At 34.6% G+C, this 22,861-nt stretch overlaps 2 protein-coding genes and 1 long non-coding RNA gene across 3 annotated transcripts; 2 read left to right on the plus strand and 1 right to left on the minus strand.

The window, feature by feature from the left end:
• Positions 1 to 1,674: 1,674 nt before the first annotated feature.
• LOC110785843 (protein indeterminate-domain 11) lies at positions 1,675 to 5,062 on the plus strand. The gene is made up of 3 exons (XM_021990354.2): positions 1,675 to 2,465; positions 2,598 to 2,994; positions 3,468 to 5,062. Exons 1-3 carry the CDS (start codon positions 2,237 to 2,239, stop codon positions 4,831 to 4,833), a joined length of 1,992 nt encoding a protein of 663 aa, XP_021846046.2. The 5' UTR covers positions 1,675 to 2,236; the 3' UTR covers positions 4,834 to 5,062.
• A 1,888-nt stretch (positions 5,063 to 6,950) lies between these two features.
• LOC110785829 (probable phospholipid hydroperoxide glutathione peroxidase) lies at positions 6,951 to 9,791 on the minus strand. Its single transcript, XM_056831517.1, has 3 exons — positions 9,371 to 9,791; positions 8,944 to 9,111; positions 6,951 to 8,845 (listed from the first exon to the last, which is right to left on the minus strand). Exons 1-3 carry the CDS (start codon positions 9,419 to 9,421, stop codon positions 8,810 to 8,812), a joined length of 255 nt encoding a protein of 84 aa, XP_056687495.1. The 5' UTR covers positions 9,422 to 9,791; the 3' UTR covers positions 6,951 to 8,809.
• Positions 9,792 to 14,460: 4,669 nt separating this feature from the next.
• Positions 14,461 to 19,102, plus strand: LOC110785830 (uncharacterized). Its single transcript, XR_008924169.1, has 2 exons — positions 14,461 to 18,464; positions 18,866 to 19,102. It is a non-coding gene; the product is annotated as an uncharacterized lncRNA (long non-coding RNA).
• The last annotated feature ends 3,759 nt before the right edge of the window (positions 19,103 to 22,861 follow it).

Raw genomic sequence — 22,861 nt, forward strand, 5'->3', positions numbered from 1 at the left:
TTTGAAATTGTAATTTCCTTGGAAAATAATCTTTAATCGAAAACGTTTTCCGCCAAATCAAACATAGTATAAATGAAAAAATAATTTATTATGTTACGTTTCAATTGGAGGTACAACATAGGGCTATGGATCACTGAGTTCAGTGCACTTACACTTTGTAAGGGTAGCTATGGGTTTATCTTACTTCATAGGTAGTTATCAGCTAGCTAACAACTATATTATATATAACTTTTACACAAAGAATGCATTGGAGATTTGGAGGTACAACATAAGGCATGGATCACTGCGTTTAGTGCACTTACACTTTGTAAGGGTAGCTATGAGTTCGTCCTACTACATATGTAGTTATCAGTTAGCTAACAACTATTTATATATCAAACACTTTTACACAGGGAATATATTGGAGGTACAACATAAGCTAGTAACTATTAATATATCAAACACTTTACACTGAGAATGCGAGCAGCTAATCGCTAATTATCAAACAACGCCATAGAAAAGAAAAGTAACACCACCCATGTTAAGCAAATAAGAATTTATGTTAAATTTACTTTAGAAATGAAAGCAAAAATAGAGAATATTTTATAGAAATTGATGGATGAAGCTAAGGTAGCAAGTGACAGTAACTACGTACGTAAAAAAAAGCTGAAAATGAATATACACACAAAAAGTAAGAAGAAAGTTAAATTCAGGAAAACAGATTTCAAGTACACAACCAAAGCTTTCATAACAGGATATTCACAATTGCATGATGATGATGATGGTAGATCGAATGAATCAATATATTATACAAATACCCACACTTCTTCATTTTTTTTCTCTTCATTTACAAATCATTGTCCCTTTTTACATGCTTGCTTTTCCATCCTACTTTTTTGCACAGTTTGGAAATATGGTCATATTAAAGAAAAGTTTTTAGCACTTGGGAGATTATTATTTTATTGCTTTTCTAAAGCCTTTTCTTTAAAAAATAATTATGCATTGGCCCCAACTATGGAAAAGACAAATTGGGCAACATCATATTTCTTTATTATTGTTTTCTATTTTCTTTTTCCTTTTCAATAATATGGTCATGATAGATTTATATACAGACCTTCTGGTCTTTCTTACAACAAGTGTGTTCTTTCTATATTTCTATTGTATAGAGACGATCATACGATAACTTAGCCGTTATTCTTTTATTAGCAGTAATTCTGTGTAGCTGGGATGATTAATCTTAAATAAATTAAATGTTACGGAATAATTTAGCATGTCTTCTTTTTTAACCTAATAAAATATATGAATTGCTCTAATACGGAGTACTCCATATACGTCTACGGAGTATATAATACTCCCTCCGTCTTAGAATATTCGCACTATTTTGACTCTTTTTACATAATTTACTTTGGCCATATTTTATTTCTAGTATACTACGTATGAAAACAAATGTTAGTATATAATATATTGTTGGCTCCCATCTTCTTAATATATATTTATAAAATTTTAAAATTTTATAAGTTTTTATAATATGTAGTTATATTGGTGGTCAAAATTGTGTATTGACAAGCATATCCAGTCAAACTAGTGCGAGTATTTCGGGACGGAGGGAGTATGTCGGAGTCATTATACACAATACGGAGTACCTACTGATGTGGTTTTACGTGTGAGCACAGAAAAAGGATTTGGCACAAGGGCTCTCTTTCATCTCATCTCATCTCATCCACACTACCACACCCCCATCTCTCCTTTATATTCTCTTTCTCTCTCTAGAATATGGGTCGGGTTTCTTGGTTGGGATATTTCTTGAATTTAGTTATCACAAAAAATGAGGTTATATAGAACCTAGAGAGCAGGTTTTAGCCTTATTTAGCCACCTTCAACTCTCTTTCTTTCTCTCTCTCTCTCTAAACACTACCACTTTCTCTCTCCTCTTTTTTCTTCAAAAAAACGAAAGTTGTCTGTTGGGTTGCAGCCAAAGGAGGAAGAAGCCATCAACTAAGAGGCTGCTACAGCTAGTTGCTGCTCCTCCTCCTCCTCCTCCTCCTAGTTGTGCTTCACATACACCATAAAATCTCAAACTTTTTTTTTTATATATTTCCTATCATTTCTAGATTTGGGTTTTCCTTTGTCTTTTTAGTTCAATACAGTTACAAAGATCAAAAATATAATCATAGATGACAAAACTAAGATCCAAAGAAGCTTAATATTATTTATAGTTTTGCAAAAATCCATAATTTAGTTTTTTGTTTTTAAAAGGATGTTAAAGCAGCAGCAGCAACAACAACAAGTGTTTATAGAAGAGAACATGTCAAATTTGACTTCTGCTGCTTCTGGTGATGCTAGTGTTTCTTCCGGTAATAATAATAATAATACTAGAGGTGAACCTAGCAGCTCCTTTTATTTTCCACATCATCAGTCATCTGAAGAACAACCACCACCACAACAAACACCAGCTAAGCGGAAGCGAAACCTACCGGGAAACCCAGGTAGGTTTTTAACTTGTATCTTGATCCCGTGTACACCTAGAGTTGATATACTTATTCTTACTGATCTGGCCGAGTACACCTAGAGTGAAGTGAGATAATTGTTATTGATGTGGGTTTGATTGATTGTTTCAGACCCAGATGCGGAAGTGATAGCTATGTCACCAAAATCACTGATGGCAACAAACAGATTCTTGTGTGAGATCTGTAATAAAGGGTTTCAAAGAGACCAGAATTTACAGCTTCATAGAAGAGGGCATAACTTACCATGGAAGTTGAAGCAAAGAACAAACAAAGAAGTGAGGAAGAAAGTGTATGTTTGTCCTGAAACAAGCTGTGTGCACCATGACCCATCAAGGGCTTTGGGTGATTTAACTGGAATCAAGAAGCATTTTTGTCGAAAACATGGTGAGAAGAAATGGAAATGTGAGAAATGTTCTAAAAGATATGCTGTTCAATCTGATTGGAAAGCTCATTCTAAGGTTTGTGGTACTAGGGAATACAGATGTGATTGTGGCACTCTTTTCTCCAGGTATACATAATTACTTTACTAATCTTGATTTAATCAGTTTTAATTATCAACCTACATGTTATATACGGAGTAGGTTAATAATCGCACTCCAATGTCAACTAGCTTTAGTTGGTTAAAGTACGTCTTGGGAGGTGTTAATATATACGGAGTAGTGTATAATCTCAGTTAGTTTACTTTGATTGAATTATTAAGTGAGAATCTTTTTACACCAAATTGGTAACTGGTTAGATGGTAGAAATAGGGAAGAGACAGAAAACAAGAGAGGATGAAGCAAAAAGTTGTTCAGAAATTAAGATTAAAAAAATAAAAGATGCATGATTTTTTGTTTTGATGTGAGAGTGTAATATGTGTAAAGACTTGTGTTTTTTATTTGTTTTATATTTTTGGGTGATACAATTATTATTATTATTATTATTATGTGGGGGTGTGATTGTGGAAGTCATGTGATGGGGTTAAGGTCTTTGTTTTTGCAGGAGGGATAGTTTCATAACACACAGAGCATTCTGTGATGCATTAGCAGAGGAAACGGCAAGATCAATCACTACAAACTCAATACTGTCTAATCCAATTGCAGCAGCCGGCCCATCCAACTCTCACTTCATTAATCTTCAGCAGCAACATCAAATGCAGTTGTTGAACAACCAGCAACAACAGGATCAACTCCATGCATTCCCACTTAAGAGAGAACAACACATGATGAATCTTCCACCCTGGCTTGCTTGTCCACCAATGGATCCTCCTCATCAACATCAACATCAACATCATCAGCAGCTGCCTTCTCCTTCTTCATCATCATCAATCTTCCATCAACAACAAGAGCAAATGATGATGCAACATCATCAACAACAACAACAAAATCCAAACCCTAGTAACCCTAGCATGGGCCCTACATTCTCTACATCATCATCAGGAGGGGGAGGAGGGGGAGGAGGAACAGGAGGGCTTGGTGGACCTTACCACACACAAGCAGCAACAGCGGCATCGGCCCACATGTCAGCTACTGCATTGCTGCAAAAGGCAGCTCAGATGGGAGCTACCATGAGTAATACTGCAACCCCTCAACCCCACCAACAACACCACCACCTTCACCCACAACACCACCAGCAAAGTCACGTGTCTGACACTAGTAATTCAAATACAACAACAACAGCTGGCTTATTTGGCTTGAATTTGTCCTCACGTGACCACCAACAGCAGGAGATCATGCCAACTACTACTACTACTACTGGCCTTATTGTAAACCATGGTTTGTCTTCTTTTGGAATAATGAACAAAGCTGCAACCCCATCACCAAGACCAACACCAATAACAACCAATGCTGCTGCTGCCACCATTGGTGGGCCTGGGTCTGGGAATGGGTCAGGGTCAGGGTCAGATCATCAACTTACTGCCTCAAACACGAGTCCTAACCACGGCCCGCCACCACAACCACCCTCTTCCTTCTTCCATGACATGATGGTCAATTCTCTCTCATCTTCCTATGATCACAATGATGATGCCTTTGGTGAGATTGGGGGTATGGGCACCATGTTAGGCACTTCCAACTCTAAGAAAGCCGATGACGACCGTTCTTCCTTAGCCGCATTCCATCACTCACTTGGCACTCAGGAGGACGCCAACAACAACAACATCAACAACAACAACAACAACAACAACAACGGAGGAGGAGGAGGGAATGACGGGCTTACAAGGGACTTTCTAGGATTAAGACCTCTTTCTCATAATGACATTCTCACCATTGCTGGACTTGGTAATTGCATGGCCACGAACACACCTTCTCATCATCTTCATCATCATCAACAACAACAACAAGATAGCCATAAATCATGGCAAGGTTAGCTAAATACATAGCTATAGTAATCAACTTTAATTAAATTACTAGTACAACATTTTGCTTAATTATATTATTAGCTAGCTTCCCAAAGGGAAAGGGCTTTTCATACAATGTCACTACCAAAATACATTACTATGCCCTTTTTTTGACCCCCTTTTATTTTAGTATAAACTTTATATATTCATATTTGTATAACCTTTGTTAATACATTTTCTAGACCATATCATATGATCATTCTCTATTATAAATAATATTCTCTCATCAACCGCAAGGATGCCTTAGGCATTCCCTGCCGAGATAACCTAGTTTTAATTTTCTTGTCGAATTATAAAACAAGAAATCTCTATAAATAAAAGTAAAATTGGAAGAGAGCCCTAACTTTTATAGTGTCCTTTTGGTATCAAAGAAAAAGCCTAGAATATTACCATCTATAGGAAATAATCATTCATAAGCAATGCAAATTTAAAATTTGGCTTTTTTTGGTGTTTTTTTTTATAATTTTAATTTTTAATAAATTAGATGATAATATGTTTGTGTTAGTGCATGTGAAGTGGTGTCTATTAAGAGGAGTGATTCTTTTTCTCTTTCTGTCAATTCTTTGAGTAGAGAGAGGACCACTTGGCCATGCACCGCACGTGGTCCAACCTTTTGAACACCCTCTCTAGTCTTATTCACATGAAAAACCTTAATTAATTAGCTTAATTACGGAGTATATAATTAGCCTTTGATTATGAGTTAATTGTTTTAATAATAGTAAGTTTGTTAGCCCTTCGATGATTTTATTAATTCAAGGTATATACATTTATGATGTATAAGAATAAAAAGTATGTTTGTTTGCTAATCATCAGATTGTGACATTCCCTATATTCTTAATACCAATGCAATGTACTCGTAATGCATATGGTATTTTATGTATTTGTTAATAGTTGGATTTGTACTCTCTACTTATATTATTTCATATATTTGACGATAATCAACAAGTTAATTATATATTGTCTCTAATTTGCTGACCTCAACTTGAATGGGAGGTCGTGGTTGTGTCAACCATTTTTAATACGTAAAACTAATTCATAAATAGAAAACAGAGTACACATATGAAATCAATAGTACAAAGTAGAAATGAAAACTAGCATATACTCCCTCCGTCTCTTAATACTCGCACCGGTTTGACCGGTGCTGAGTTTAAGACATTTGAATTGACTTATTAATTTAATGGGTGTTAGTTGATAGTGAGGTATTTTTTAATATAGTTAGTGGGAAATGTGTAAGAGGTCGCGAATGGTGAGTGGGGGTGTGAATTTTTAAATGATTTTTTGTAGAGAATATAATATTGGTATAAATTTCCATTTATAGAAGCGGTGCAAGTATTAAGGGACGGCCCGAAAAGAAAAGCGGTGCAAGTACGTGTTAAGGGACGGAGGGAGTACTTCGTTTGTAGTACATAGTACAAAAGAATGCATTTGAGAATAATGGTATCGACCAATTAAAGATTAAGGTGAATATTATTATTAACTATATATGCATTTGATATACTACTATATCTTAAATGTTGAACCAAATTAGGCGATAGAAGTTGATCATTGTATTGAGTTGTTATGATTAATATGGTAATCGTAACAAGAATCACCGTTAGCCATTGATCAAATATTCAAATAGTAACCAATTTGAGAGTGTTACCTTATGCTTCACGAAAATGTTGAACCAAAATATAATTCTGATATGGTTAACCACTCGCGAACATTTTACATTCTTACGTATTTATTCTTTTGAGTATTGTTGCCTTTAAGCATACTTGACACCCAACTAATTAGTCATGATCGGAAAGCTTAACCATTTAAATGTTTATAATTTAATAAACATTTTTGGATGAAGTGAATCCTTAGAAAGAGTTGAATTGAAGTTCACAACATGCACTAATGCCCTAGCAACCCATCTTATATTCAAATTCCGTAATTAAAAAAGTACGTGATCTTACATTTTGAATATACAGTTCTAAATAGCAGCAACCCATCAAAATTTCCACCATTAAATGTAGTACAATGATAACATAAATCTTCAAAGTTAAAATTAAATTTTGTAATATTTTAACAAAAATGGTTTGAGTAAAGTACAAGGCATTTAAGTTATCCCGTGAAATGAGAAAATACCCTTATAGTAAAATCTTAGTAACTAATCAAGTGATCTATCCCATTATAAATTTGAAACTGATCAACTCTCTCGAAATTCAAGAGTGGTATCTTTTTATAGGAGTATTATTCTCAAAAGAATCGAGTAAATGACTTAGAAGATCTAGAATAACCGACATTTCTAAATTCTTAACAAATTAAGTATATTTCATACTACATAGTACTCCGTAATATTTTTCAAAGATACACGGACAATTGAAGTATTGAATATTGATGTAAAGATCGCATATGTTTCCAATAAGATCGAAGTTGGGGACATATGCTACGTACGCACTACCATACAATAGTTGATCATAAATCAATAGAATAACATGTGAAAGTCCAAGAATAGACCTTCCATAACAATAAAAATAAAAATGATGAAAATGGTACTTGACCAAAAATAAAGTTGCTTACTTGGCAAATGGAATCACGATAGAATGATAACGGGTTCAACATAATTGTACCGATTTGCACGACTATTTGTCTCGTGATGTTTACAACTAGCACTACTTGCTTCACGAGTTTACATCTACAACTAGTACATGGTTTTTTCATCATTTTTTAATTAATTGATGTTAACGTTTAAGGTCCTACGGAGTACAATACTTGACTATAGTCAGCCGTCCATTTTTTCAAAAAATAACTTCTTCCTGAATATACAACGAATTATACCATTATACTTTCTCTTAATAGAAAAAGGAATCCTATTAAACCACCATTTTTAGCAATAATTTTAGCTAGCGTAGTTACATAGGTTTTCGTTTGAGCCGCTTCTAAGCATTTTACAGTTGATGGGGTTCGACCCTGTGTGAGTTTCCCAGCAACTTATGTTGGTTATAACATTATACTTAGCAATAAGATACAACCAAAACCATCATTCAGCCCATGCATGCTCACAAAGTACATGCATGAGTGAATAAAAATACTCCGTTCAGATCAAGCTAATAACCTTGGTTTTAGGTAGATCTGATTATCATGAGCCCGACCCGAAAAATAGATAGTCTTTGCAAAAATTTTAAGCCCCTTTTGGGTATAGCCTGCCCAGATTTAAAACTTTTTGGGCAGGTTTTGGACAACTCAAAATTGAAATTTTAGTTATAAAATTGTCCTGTCCCGAAATAGCGGATTTTAGCAGGAAAATTCAACTTGAAGCTTGGCCCGATCTGACCTAATGGGTAGAATTGTCAAGGTGTAGACGGCCCAAACATGTCCGGCCTGCATTTCAATCAGATCTAGTTTTATTTGTACCATTAGGAATGTCAATGGGGAGGGGCAGATGCGGATGTAGTTCCCTCCATCCTCATCCCCACCTAAAATCTTCATCCTCATCCCCGCTCCATCACTTATGGCGGGTACAAAGTTCATCTCCATCCCCGCCCAATGGTTATAAACTAAAATCCATCCCGACTAGGTATCCATCCCCGTTTTACCCCCGTGCCATACCCGCTCCAAAATCCGCCTAATTTTTCTTACGGTTTTATCATGAAATACCCCGGAGATTTGACTTCATTCACTAAATACCCTCGTAGTTTCAGGCATTCACCATATACCCCCTGAGATTTCATTTTCTTGCATGACGTGACTCTGTCGTTAAGTGACCGTTAGACACTTTCATTTTTTTACCATGTGCCCCTCCATTATCTAAAACTTTCACCATATACACCTATTAAGCAACGACTAGCTTTTCATCGTTGCTCAATATTCCAAGCATCCTCTCTTCTATATAAAGAAGCAGGAACATTATTTCTCACACATCTCTTCTATGCTTCCCACACATTACACCCTTCTTACAAATAAGCTCTAAATCTACCCCTTATTTTTGGATGCCCAACAGTTTCTTCACATCTTTCTGTGAAAGGGAAAAGTCTAAACAGTTAGCACCAACACCCTGAAAAACCACACATTAATTGTGTTCTTAGTACTAAAGTAATCAAAATTAGTCTTTACCTCGATGTTCTTTGGTGAAGTAGTAGGTGCATAACGATCAACAATGTTGCCATTTCTATCAACAAGAAACTTGGTGAAGTTCCACTTAGGCCCATCTCCAAAAAGTCCATATTTGCTTGATTTCAAGAACTTATAAGTCGGGGCAACATTACTATCATTATCATCAACCTGTAAATAGAATATTAGGCAAAATGTTCCAAGAAAAACCCATCAAAGCTATGAGTTCAGCTCTGTCTTTTCGATAAATATTCATTCTTGCGTAAAACATGAATTGAAACAATAGGGGAAGGATTCATATTCTTTATAACAATATTTGTATTTTAGGATTCATATGCTTGTCAAATTCATGAAGTTTCCAGCCAACCTTGTCTAACAAATGAACAAAAGGACTATAAATTATGGTTTTTGTAAATGATTAACAAAATACCTTGTAAAAAATGGGGTATTCAGCTTTGAAACGGGTACACTCAAACTCCATAACCTCTTCATTACTTTCCGGCTCTTGATAACCGGTTAATTTGTGGGAAGCAAGAAATAAATGTGTTGGAAGCAATGTTGCTGCTTCTTTATACAGAGGAGAGGATGCTTGGAATATTTGAAAAACGGCTAGTTTTTTTTTAATAAAAAATAGTCATTGCTTAACAGGGGTATATGGTGAAAGTTTTAGATACTACAGGGGCATATGGTGAAAAATGAAAGTTTCTAATGGTCACTTAACGGCAGGGTCACATCATGCAAGAAAATGGAACCTCGAGAGTATATGGTGAATACCTAAAACTACGAGGGTGTTTGGTAAATAAAGTCAAACCTCGGGGATATTTCATGACAAAACCGTTTTTCTTATTTAGCAACCATTTGCCATACATACGGAGTAATGAAAATTTAACTTTAGGAATGTACTCCTTCCGTCCCACATTACTGGTTACACTTCCCTTTTCCACCCGTCCTAGATTATTTGTTACACTTCTAAATTTGGAATGACCCCACAATTATTATATTGTCTCTCTCTTCCTATAAAAAAAAAAGCTTGGTCGCAACACTCTATCTTATTTAATTAAAAAAAAAAACCCCACTAACTCTTATCACATCTACTTTTTCATTAAAATAACAATTGATAACCAAACAACTACATATCACGTACTCCCTCTGTATTTATTTAAGGGATACACTTGCCTTTTCCGGCCGTATTTATTTAAGAGATACACTTACTATTTTTAGTAACTTATCAACCCCACCATCTAATTAAATAATCTATCTACACCCACCCCCACCCCCACTCCCTAAAATGACATGGTCCCCACTTGTTTTTCTTATTAAAATATCTACTCAACCCCACTTGTTTTATTACTTTATTTCATTCAATTCTTTTTCTTAATACACGTGCCCGGTCAAGTGTATCTCTTAAATAAATACGGAGGGAGTAAAACTTTGTGCAAAACTAAGTTTAACGAGTAATGTGGGATGGAGGGAGTAACATATATAATCAGAAAAAATTACCCCCCATAACAAAAACGTCCAAATAAAAAACTTAAAAGCCTCACCTAATTTCATATTATCATCACAAATAAATAAATCTGCACCCGCCCCATCACCCATGAAGGGTATATATGAAAAGGCACGAGTGAGGATTGGGCAGGGTGGGGCGGGTGGGGATGAGGCTAGTTCAACACGAAATCCACACCCGTCCCATCTTCTATGATGGGTACGACTTTTATACCCATCTCGATCTGCCCCATCATCAACCAAACCTACACCTAATCTCCGCCTACTTGGGGCGGATGCGGGGCGGGTCTCCCACAAAATCCGCCCCACTAACATTCCTAATACCATATACAAGATACAACCAATTATAAATAGAAATTAATTTCCGTAAAAAATTACCCGAGAATAACCGAATAATAATGTAGGAATTTAAAGTATGATTATCTCTACCACAAAAAACACATTCATGTTTCATTGACAAAGACAAGCATGTATGTAATGAGATTCAATTGGTGGTGGCATTTTCTAAATTTTTAGAATTAAATCTATTTTTTATGACGAATACACACTACAAGAATTTGTATCTTTTATGACAACCTAATAACGACGGGTAAAAATCCCGTCGTAAAAGGGCTTTTACGACGGGGATAACAACCAAACAATTAAAGACTTGGAACAGCCATCGCAAATGTCTTTTACGACGGGTTCACGACGGGATTTTATAATAACGACGACCCTCTTTTATGACGGGTTCGCGACGGAAAATCCCGTCATTAATCAACAATTATTGGCCTTTAGCGACGGAATTTCCCGTCGTTAATAATACAATTTCTTATAGTGATAGCACCAGATATATTCCTTTAACATTAATGAGAGCATATAAAAATCAATATATCTTTCCACAGTTCCACCAGTACGTGTACCTGTCTATTGACAAAAATAAATAATTTAGATAAGTTGACTACAAGTTTAAGAGATGAAATTTTGACTTAAGCAAACATAATATACTCCGTATCTCTTGTTTGTTTCTACTCTAAGTAATAATAGTTTCTGTTGAAGAAATAAAATGTCATTTTTAAGTAATTAACTCTAAATATATTCTTTTTTTTTTTTCTTTTTTTTTGACAAGTGCTAAACAAACATTAAGGAAAGAAAGCAAAAGAAATAGAAGTTGCAGCTGCAGAGGTTGCAATGTCGTGAGCACCTTGAACTTGATCTCGACCTACCTTTTGGATGCTGCACCAGTCGAACATTCTTCCCAGATGCTTCTCCAACAAAGCACGAACTCTAAATATATTCGATATGCGAAGTATATGACTTTACACATCAAAAATAAATAAATTTTGAAAAAATTGCCGGTTATAGTTTTTTTTTTTACATATGCTTAACATACAAAATTCAAAAGTTTAACAGAACTACAACCTACATACTACATTACTAACTAAGACATTACTAAGGTCTTTAAAGACCATTACAACTACGTCCTCCGTTCCGGAAATATCGCATCATGATTGACTTTTACTCCTCTAACCATTACTTTGACTCTTAATATTTCTAATCGTGTGCAAGTAAAAATTATAAAAAAATACTATTTAGAAAATATATATCGATACGAATCTAATATGTACATGACACCACATGACTAAAATTTTCTTACGTACGAATCACAACAAATGGCCAAAGTCGGAGTGTGAATAGTGTAAAAAATAAATGTTGCGATATTTCCGGAACGGAGGAAGTATTACAACCACACAAATAAACAACAGATGCTTGAACTTTGAAGGTGAAGCTGACTTCTCTTGTTTAAACCCCTGATTGTAAACGAAGTCTTGTTTACACAAACTACATTGCACTATCATGCCAAGACTCCTTATATCAGTGATCCCTTTATAGAAGATGGCGATAATGGTGGACCGACAACCACTAAGAGACTCCTTTGAGAACCTGTAAAACTTTTGCCGACGGGAACAAAAACAAAAAGAACAAAAAAAGAAAAAAAAATCAATTTTGTTGCGAGCCAATACTCAAGAGGATTTTTTACAACGAAGTGTGTGGACATGAGATCGAAAGTGTTCAAGCCTTTTTTTGAAGTAAAAGGTATATAGATTCTCATTCAATTAAGGTCTTGTCTTTAACAATATGAGAAAGTGTTCAAACATCAAAAACTAATACGACGGATATACGGAGTAGTTGAAATTCTAAAAGCTGAGATTGAATGTCCAAAATCCAACATGTGGGATCAAAACCTAAGATTTGTAGGTTTATTGTCTAAAACATAGTACTATGTAAGATGCTAATTAATGCTAAAATTTAAAATATGTATCACTACTATTTTGGAGAGACGTTTATAATTTAGTATGTATGTTATCAAATACTTCATATGCAACTAAATATATCATATTGATGTTTAAGTTATGTGTTAAAAGACGGTTTAAAATACAAATGAGGAGAACTTTTGCTTTTTCAAATAAATGTTCTCTTTTTGAGAGAAAAAAAGAAAAAAGAAAAAAAAAAGTTTTCTTTCTCGATTGCTATAAGCCTCGAGCCTTCTGTTATTCTCACTCCTTTACTTTTGCGATATATAATCTCCATGTCAACATTCTAATATGTGTAAGTTAACAAAAGGAAAAACAATGTATGGAGCCATGGAGGTGAGTACTTCAATTCGTAAAAGTTTACCTAAGTTTTTATTTATTTTCCCATTTGAAGTCAAACCCAATCTCCATGCCTGAAAAACAACACCACGTACAAAAGGAGCTAAAAGAAAAAGAAAGGCATCGTCAAGCATCAAGGCCATCGACCACACGCAAACCAAAAGAAATTGTCATCTTTTTACTTGTACAATGGCAAGTCAACTATTATTACGGGGTGCTACCCAATATAAAGAATTTTTTTGATGTTAGTACTAAAGCTGGTACTACTTTGTACTTCGTATATCCTTTTATTACTCGCTACTCCGTAGCATATTATGTATGCATATGTGTAAGGGAAATTGATTTTAGACACTTGATATGATTAGAGCATCATTTCTGTTTTCTCGTAAAGAGAGTGCAAAATTAACTGAGTGGTGGGTGTAAATTAACTAAATTTCACGTGTTAGATATGGACACTATACATTTGAATCTGATGCAAATACTCGTCCATAAAAAGTTTGATTATTTCAACTCATAATTTTACTCTTAACTAGTTGTTGGACCGTGCGCTAGCGCGCACGATCCCCAAGGTATACAAAATTATTTTGTAGAAATATTGCGTAAAAGATCGATATTTACAAAATTATGGTAAATTCTAAAAAAAAAAAGTCTGATTTGCACATAATTGATAATACAAAATCATAATATGTTTACAATAAACATTAGCAACGTATTTCTAAGGAAAAATTTATTAGTACATTGTGTTAATCAAACTATTCAATGAGAAAGGTCATAAATTTTACAACTGGTCAAATGAAAACTAACAACAAATCGCAAAAGCATGTGATTATAGTAATAAGGTTGCGTCCTTGAGTGTGGTATACTGAAATTTAAGCGTCTACCATTTCTCGAAAGGAAGTGGAAATGCTATAGCTCTGAGAAGATGGAGGTAAAACACCATTGTTTACGAGCATGCCTTTGAGAAGAAATCCATGGTCTTGCTTTAGCATGGGAATTATTTTCTTCACGGGCATCAGCAATCTCAAAATCCAAGGATTGCATTTGAATCTTGCTGCCCTGTCAGATTGTGCTAATGCTACATTCTGCCAAAATATTTTGGTCAAGAAACCTAATTATTAACAAAGTTTTAACAATCAATGGAAAAGAATTTTGAACAGTGTTCACATTACCTTCATATTGTATACACACTGTATTTTATTCCACACACTATACAAAAGCCTAGGTTTGTGGACGCCGGGTGCTCGACGCTTGGGTATGAGCGTTGGTGGAAATTTTAATTTTCGCTATTTCACGACGCCTTTCCTCGTCCAGAACACTCTCGACAACTTTCGGCGTCGAAATTACACGTGAAACCCACGTGACGGCTAGCTAATTAGCTACATGTTAGCGGGTTAGCCCCCAACTTCAGTTATTTGGAAAATAGCCCTCACCGCCTCTCATCTCTTGCTAAAAGAATCTCAGATCTACTACCTTCCTCTCAATGAAATGTTAAGCTCTCCTTCACGTATCTTCTTCTCTTGGGATTGTATTTCTCTTTCTCACCTTTTCATTGTTTTTCTATGAGATGTAAACCTTGTTCGTTATATCAATGGTTTTAAGGTCTTGTGAAAGGTAACATAATTTTTTTTGTTTATTGTTCTTTTTGCGATTTTCGTTCTGTTTTTGGAAATCTGAATTTATATGGTTTTTAGGTATTTCTTTGCAGTTGAATCATATTGTTTGATTTTTGTTCTTTTCATATAATTAGTTTAGATCTGAGTAATATCGAGTTCACTTTAAATTGGGTTTAGGCTTGTCTATGTTGATTAGAAATTTGCGAATATATCCCTAATTCGTGCTAATTTAGGGTTTTTAGATACTTCTTTGCAGTTGAATCATATTGTTTGATTTTCTTCTTTTCATATAATTAGTTTAGATCTGAGTAATACCGAGTTCACTTTAAATTGGGTTTAGATTTGTCTATGTTGATTAGAAATTTGTGATTCTATCCTTAATTCGTGCTAATTTTTTCGTTTCTGAGGGCTGTTGAAATATTTGTTCTTTTCAGCTTGATATTCTGTCCTAACTGAAAGCTAAAGTGTTTTAGATTTAAGGGACCTGATAAGCTTAAGATGGTTAACAGAATAGTATGTACTAAATATGCATAATGTTGGCTATAATTGAGTGATTGCCTCTGGATCCAGTGCATCTATGTCGTTTGTCTGCTGTTGTGTAGCTTTAAATGACTACAAGTACAAGAATCATTTTTCTTTCCAGCCTTGTACAAGCCAAATTTAGCCCATATCTATTGTAAGGCTAGTTTGTATTTGCTTCTTGATCAAAGTTTTTGAGTTTAATAAAAAGCACTAGCAAGAACCTAAGAATGGACAATTCGTGATGTAAGATCAGGTAGAAAATTTGATGTTTGATTCATGTTTTTACATATGTTATACATGTTCTTGATCAGTTTCTGAAAAGTAGTATTATGAGTTACTATTGATCTGTTATCAATGTAATTTATTGTTGTGCAATATTGGTGATGTTATTATCTATTAGAACATTACATACCCTTCGCTATAATTTATTGTTATTTTATCTTTTAGGACGAAACTCAATTTATTTGAATTTGCTTTGCACTATTCCAAGGCACTGACTTTTTTCCGGCGTCACAATTTTCATTGTCGTGATGAGTCACTAGAACTGAATAAGGCAAATAGCCATATAGAAGTCAAAATATTAATTAGTAACCATATGCTAATGGTAGACTATAGTCAAGCAATTAGGAATGGCAGGTCTGGATTCGTTCACGTCCTCTCTCTTTGCTTATTGAATAACAACTTTTACTATCCTTGGTAATATAAGAAATAGTTATTCTAGTTCTTAGCTGCTCCTAAATTCTCCTAGCTTCAATGTCTACATGTAATGTACTAAACTTTTGTTTAATTGAAGAGAAAAGGACTTTTTAAGCTCGCAGAGTGAAGGTAAGTGGGTTAATAAACCGTGCTACTATTTCCACACAAGCTTTACTGTTGGCAGATAAACTAAGTGTTTGCTTAAAATTAGGTTGTATAAATGTTTAAATAAGAATTTTTGCTTAATGATACTAAAGTAAGGAGGCATATGAAAGAGTTTTTATCTGTTTTGGAACACAACAAAATGATTTTTCCCAGTCTTCTATAACCTCGTGCTAGTAGCTTTACATGGAAATTTATTCATGTAGTTTCCAGATCGAAATTCTCTAACTTTATGTCTAATCTCTGTCTTTTCATTACCTAGTCGTAAAACAACTTCATAGGGACTCGGGTACTTGAATAGGGTGATGCAATTCATGGAATTTAGGCTCATTTAAATGTTTCCTCAATGTTAGTATAAGAGCTAAACATTAAGAGGCACGTGGAACTGGAATAAATAGAGCTAAGATAAGAGAAAACTACAACTGTTGTGGTGAATCTTCGTATGTCATGTTCAGTAATATGTCCTTGTCCTGTTTAGAGAAGTTCTCTTTCATATGCTAATACATACTCTCTTGTTCTTCCTAGTGTGTTTTTACTATTTCAGATACATCAGTCCTGTTCAGAGAAGTGATTTTTCATATAGATACTTCATTCCACACATCCATTTGAAATGTTGCCCACCTAGGAATGCACGGTAATAACATATATCTATAATAAACTGACATCCCAGAGAATTTGATTCTAGTTATCTTTTTTCTGTTCTTGTATCTTAGACTAATTGTGGGAATAGGTGAATTTATGGTTGTCTCGCTCGGTATGTGCTTGTTTTTGTCTTTAAGTGCATTGGTTTTTCATTTCAAGATCATTGCAAGGGTGCGATGGGCTTGCTTTAAGTGAATATAGGACCAAGTTCTTGCATATTCACTACTATTTTTCATGCCGTACTGCTTTTTTATGTCTTTATTCTATCTCTATTCTCCAGGCGTCTCTCGCCCTTTAGTATCCTCATGTCTCCATGAAAGTCCTCTATTTAAATTGTGACCGTTCTCATTCTTTGGCTACTGATTTTTAACACACAGGTATGGTATGTTAAACTTTATGCCCTTTGTGTATTTGTTACTTGTTTCTTTTATTTATTTTGAGACTAGCTTCAGCCCTATGTACTTTATCTCCTTCTTTGTGTAAATTTAGCATCAGTGTTATTAAGAAGCTTCTAAGTGTTAATAGTCATAGTAAAAGAAATATATATAGGCTTTGGACTAGAAAGTCTATCTTTGTGTTATTATTTACTGTTTTGTTGCTTAAAGAAAAGAAGTTTATAGTAGCTCTTTAAGCATTAAAAGCAAAATAACAAGCTTCTATTATTCATTTAGTACTCCTTGGCCAGAGGAAATGCCTAGTGCAGGCCTGCCAACTATGGAGATGACATATGAACGATGCCTGTGTTCTGAAGTCTTTCTTTGTGCTCACCTAACATTTCACTTGCTGCATCCATTATATTGTTGCTGAGTTTGGCCCAAACTTTTGTTACTCTCCCACATAAGGTTGAGAAGGATACAAGAAGACCGAGGTTGTATGTGCTCAATTGCTCTTTCAAGAACCTTTTATTAATTTATGAGCTTTGATCTTCGTTATATAATAATAACTCATGAATCGATGAGTTGCTGTTAATTCTTTTGCCACTTATTTAACTGTGTAAATAATATTCTTACTACTCTCACTTCGTGTTACCCCAATTGGGTTTCATAATGTCTAGGCTCTAGCTATTATGCCATATGTTTCTACAGTTACTTTGCTAGATAACGTTATAATTAAATCAGATTAAACCAGGGAGCTAATCTCGTTTGATTGTTTGTTATTCTAGGGATTTAGAGAAAAAAATAATTAAACTCCTTGAACCTGTAAGGTAATAAAACAAGTTTCGTAGTACTGCGTTCTTAGTTCTTTATATTCCTGCTACATTTTATCTGTTTTCAGTAAGCTGTAATTATCTATGACTTGGTCTCTTTATATTCCTGCTAATTTGCGTAATTATCTAATTGATGTTTGGTGCCTCCATTGAGAAGAACTGACATTCTAATTTGTGTTTCTTCTGTAAATTTCAGATATTTAAGTAGTTTATTTGTTTAATTTATTTCAAGGTTGGATTTTGGGGATGTTTCTATCCGATGTACCATTTACATGTGATTCTCAATTTATCTCTTTTATTTTATAACGCTTTTAAAAATCCTCAGTTGGCAATGTTAGTATATTATCCCAAAATCAAGTTAATGAACTCAGCAGAGGTCAATCTACCCTTGGTCAGTCCTCTCCTTACTGAATTTAGCCACTTACTTTGTTTAATTTTTTCCCATTACTATATTTTAGGCGCTTTGCAACCAGAGTTTGCTTCAAACAAGACTAATGCAGTCCTTCGTACATTTAATTCAGTATCTGAATGGCTTCCGGGAAGGTAATTTTCCTTTTACGACACCTATATTTATACCATTTTTATCTGTAAAATTTCCCCAGTTTATGCTTATAATGATGTGAATGAATCTGAAAAGCCAAAACTAGCAACGACTGCTAAGACACCAGAGTTACATCAATGTAACAAATACTCCTTTCATCCTAAGATAATAAAAAAATCTAAACACAACACTTTGCATACTGACAAAACTATCCTTGAAATAACTGAAGTAAAGATTTTTTCGGGTAAGAGGAGAAACAAAACTCATCTTTTGATTACATTATTAGCTGCAAGTTAAATAACATGTTAATTATATAGCCTTACTATTAAATAATACTCTGTAGATCACAATTCAGTTCCATTACATTCCTTCATTATTTGTATTTTGATTATGCATGCCATAGGCCCACAAGGTCCGTGATTCATTTGAAGATTATGGTGGTCGAAGAAAGGAATCAAGGGATGATGTGTACCTCTTTCTACTATGAAGCTCATACTCTTGTACTTATAGGCTTGGATTGGCCTTTGTTTTCAAGATGAAATTTTAGACTAATAGGTTTTTGTATTACTTAATTTTATACTTTAAGTTTTTGTAAGTTGATTTTATTGTTAATTGAAGACCATTCACAATTCAGGTTTCATTGATCAATCTTGCGTTGCACTTTAAGTTTAAATTTATAATTGTGATGAATAATGTTTTATTATGCATATTATATATATGCGATACAAGAATAGGTAGAATAAAAAGGGCTTATATGCGATACATGAATTAGTGGAAAAAAAAAGCTTATACAAATAAATCTAGTCGTGTTACCGTGCTAATGTAGAATTAAATTTCTCGCCAACACAAATTTTGGACGCATTTAAGCATCGCGAACATAAATTTCTGGACGCCTGTAGACGTCGCGAACATTAAGTAGGTAAATATGGACAAAGCGGGAAAAAATCTTGTCAACAAAAAAATCAAATTTCTGGATGCTTAAAAGCGTCGGGTATGTCGACGCTAAAGCGTCTACATTTGCGACGCAAGGGAGCGTCGAGAATATTCTCGACTCTGATTTTCTCGACGCATCAGGAAAGCGTCGAGGGTTAATTTCGCGACGCTTTAAAGCGACGACAAATGGCCGAAAAGCGACGATAAAAGGCGGGATTTGTAGTAGTGACATCGGTTATCATTTATTTCTATGTCCCAAACATTAACCATCATTGAATAAAAAAAACTCCTAAATCATTTTATGAAAATATCATTGTAATACAGCGCATAAGCACGAAAAAAACAATGCCCATGTTTTCTGAAATTTGATAACAACTTAACAAGTCCATGCCATAAACATATCCTGAGACCTGAGCCAAACAAAGAACCATGCCTGCAAATCGTAGCCACACTCTATAATCATGTTTTCTTAAAGTCTTAAAACATTTTAGAAAAGTCAAATATAATAGGAAAATTTGTAATTATTAATCCAACATTTGCCCGGTTTTCTTTAATTAAGCCTACCTATGCTATATTTCTAAATAATCCAACCTTTATGACCCAACTAATATTATTAAGCCTAACAAGTTACTAACCTGCTGTAGGCGGTATTCATCCTTACGTGGCATATAACAGTTATAATTTTTTTTCCCCTTCTTTTCTTTAATTGCTATTTTAATTTTCATTCCTCCCTCCTCTGCGATTTTTGCTTCATCTCTGCACTACTCTCCATTATTTCTCTTCTACCTCTTCTCCACCATTGTCGATCCCTCATACCTCTCCATTCGAAGTTCATCAAAAATAATTAGCAATTGCTATGGTTAGGGTAAAGCAATTGCCTGTTGGAGCTGGATCTTCTTCAAATACAAGGTTTTTTTTTTCTTTCTAAATTTTCAACAAGACCAAAATAACCAAAATCCCACAACATAAAAAAAAAAACTATGTTATTGCAACAGCTCGGGTTTTTACGAACTGACCATCAAGGAAGCCCAAAATTCAAAATTTACCAAAAATGGAACAAAAACGCTAAGGTTCGTAAGTTCACCTTCAATTGTACGATTCTGGAGACGAAATTTGAATGCGCGTGGATGAAGTCACCTATTTCCACAAGAAAATCGATGATGATGTCATGAACCAGTGAAATTGTGGTTGAAGCAGCAGTAATGGAGGAGAGAGGAATCGAAACACGATACAGAGAAGAGAAGGGTTAAGGGTTTTTTGAAAATAAAATAAAATTCTTGTTTGGGTGGCAAGTGATGATGACGTGTCCAATATTTTAGGAGGGAAACCAACTTTAGGTTGTCAACGTTTTTAACGTTGACTTTGTAGTAGGTAACCGGTCATCCAGGCTTAATAATAGTAGTTGGGTCATAAAGGTTGGATTATTTAGAAATATCGCATAGGTAGGCTGAATTAAAGAAAACCGGGCAAAAGTTGGATTAACAATTACAAATTTTCCAATATAATAAACACGGTTTATGTTGTTACCCCTAGATTTTTTTTTTAGAAAAAGAAATTATAATTTGTGAAATGCAATAGACGAGAGCTTGGTTCGAAAATAAAAGGGGTTGTGTAGGTGAAGATCTCATCTAGTCATCCCAAAGAAAGAGAAAAACTTGTCAACATTAAGCCAAAGGTTATAAACGTAAGTACACTATTCTTAAGGAAAAGACAAAAATATAAATATGAAGGAAATTGGGGGTAATACAGGTAATTCACTATTGTGTGAATAGTAATTAAAGTGTGAAGTTTTATAAGTGTTAGGATATACACTCGTCTCTGACTCATGACACGCTAGCCAATCATTACTAAACTCGTCTTTAACTACTCTTGAATCGGCTCCAACTCCACTATGCCGTAGGAGTGCACGAGCTGAGGATTGTCTCAAACTACACCATCCACACCGCCCTATCTCGGACGACCATAGCATTATCTAATAGTAGTATGGAGTATCTATATAAATCAAGTATGGAGTAATACCGTATGAATATTGTAGTTCTCATGATCTACTATAGTCTATAATTTACCAATTGTCTGTTAGTTCAATGATGATTGCGGCTGAACTTGATAGGGAAGATCACATATTTAACCTCCGCAAAAATAACTGAAAAAGGACTGTAACCTATATCCCAAAATTCGCTCCGCATTCCAAGTAACCCTAAATATGAACCGGGTGGTAAAAAAAACTATAGTCTATAATTTTGTATCCATACCTATGAACACTTTTATGAACACTTTGTTCAAAGGAATTTACATTTGTTTTATGCTTAAATTTACATTATTTATTATTATTAATAATTAAATAATAAAACCTTGTTTAATAAGAGGAGTAAAACGACAGGAGCCAAACACCAAATCCAAAGCAAAAGGCACAAGTAACTAGGGGTGTGCAAAAATTGGTCCGGACCGAAAAAAAGAATGGATCAGATCGACCCAGACCGGGCCGAAGGCAATCGGTCCGGTCTTCGGGTCGAGAAATATTAATTTCCGGTCTTCGGTCTGGTCCGGTCCGGTCCGTTCAAAAACCCGATTTTGGACCGGACCGATTTTTCCTTAATAAAATAAAATATATTCTATTTAAAAATGCAATTCTCTCCTTTAATATGTTGTGAATATTATATTGTGGTATATTTTATTTTAGCTTCCAAAAAAGGTCTTAAACAATTGGCTTTATATATATATATATATATATATATATATATATAGAAATAAGTCTACAACCGGTCCAAACCGGTCCGGTCCGGGTTTCGGACCGATTTTTTCGGTCGGGTTCGGTCCAAGCATAATCGGTCCGGTCTTTGGGTCTTGAATTATCAAAATTCGATTTTCGATCTGATCCGGGTCGGTCCAGTTCAGTCCGGGTTTGGACCGATGAACATCCCTACAAGTAACACATCGATCTACATTGACCTAACATTAGCAATCTGTCAACTATGATCGAGCGTCAATAGGGCATCTTCTTTAGGTTTTCTTTTACGTTTTTATTTTTATGATCTACTATTCTCTGCCCCCTTATGTCCGTAAAGCGTTTTCTACATACGAACGTTTCGTGGGATTCTAATTTTTAATGTTAATCATGGCCTAATCACAAGTCTATTAGACGAAGTATAAGGTTATATTTTTGAATGATCATCATTATGACTAACTTTTTAGTTCTAGCTCACTTAATTCATTTCTTACATCGCATTTCTTCCCATACATACCAACTATATAATTTTTCTCAAAGGTTTATAGGATAGGTTGGAAGTTCTAGTTGGGAGTGGAAAAAGTGAAAAGTGGGAAATTGTCACACGTTGAGAGAATGTCGTCTTTTTCCATGCTTAAAAATTGGGTGTTGGTAGTATTACTTGTTTAAGAAAGTGGAGGAGGGGTATTGGTGGACACATATACTCGCTGATAGAGTATAAAACTAATCTTGGCAGTGGCG

Source organism: Spinacia oleracea, chromosome 6 (assembly GCF_020520425.1).
Source record: "Spinacia oleracea cultivar Varoflay chromosome 6, BTI_SOV_V1, whole genome shotgun sequence".
In the NCBI taxonomy this organism is placed as follows: Eukaryota; Viridiplantae; Streptophyta; class Magnoliopsida; order Caryophyllales; family Amaranthaceae; genus Spinacia; species Spinacia oleracea.

Coding starts and splice junctions, on each gene's coding strand:
- LOC110785829 (XM_056831517.1), bottom strand. CDS start 9,421: ATGGAGTTTGAGTGTACCCGTTTCAAAGCTGAATACCCCATTTTTTAC. Junction 9,112..9,370: donor AATACCCCATTTTTTACAAG/GTATTTTGTTAA, acceptor TTCTATTTACAG/GTTGATGATAATGATAGTAA. Junction 8,846..8,943: donor CTTCACCAAAGAACATCGAG/GTAAAGACTAAT, acceptor TCCCTTTCACAG/AAAGATGTGAAGAAACTGTT.
- LOC110785843 (XM_021990354.2), top strand. CDS start 2,237: ATGTTAAAGCAGCAGCAGCAACAACAACAAGTGTTTATAGAAGAGAAC. Junction 2,466..2,597: donor AAACCTACCGGGAAACCCAG/GTAGGTTTTTAA, acceptor TGATTGTTTCAG/ACCCAGATGCGGAAGTGATA. Junction 2,995..3,467: donor TGTGGCACTCTTTTCTCCAG/GTATACATAATT, acceptor TTGTTTTTGCAG/GAGGGATAGTTTCATAACAC.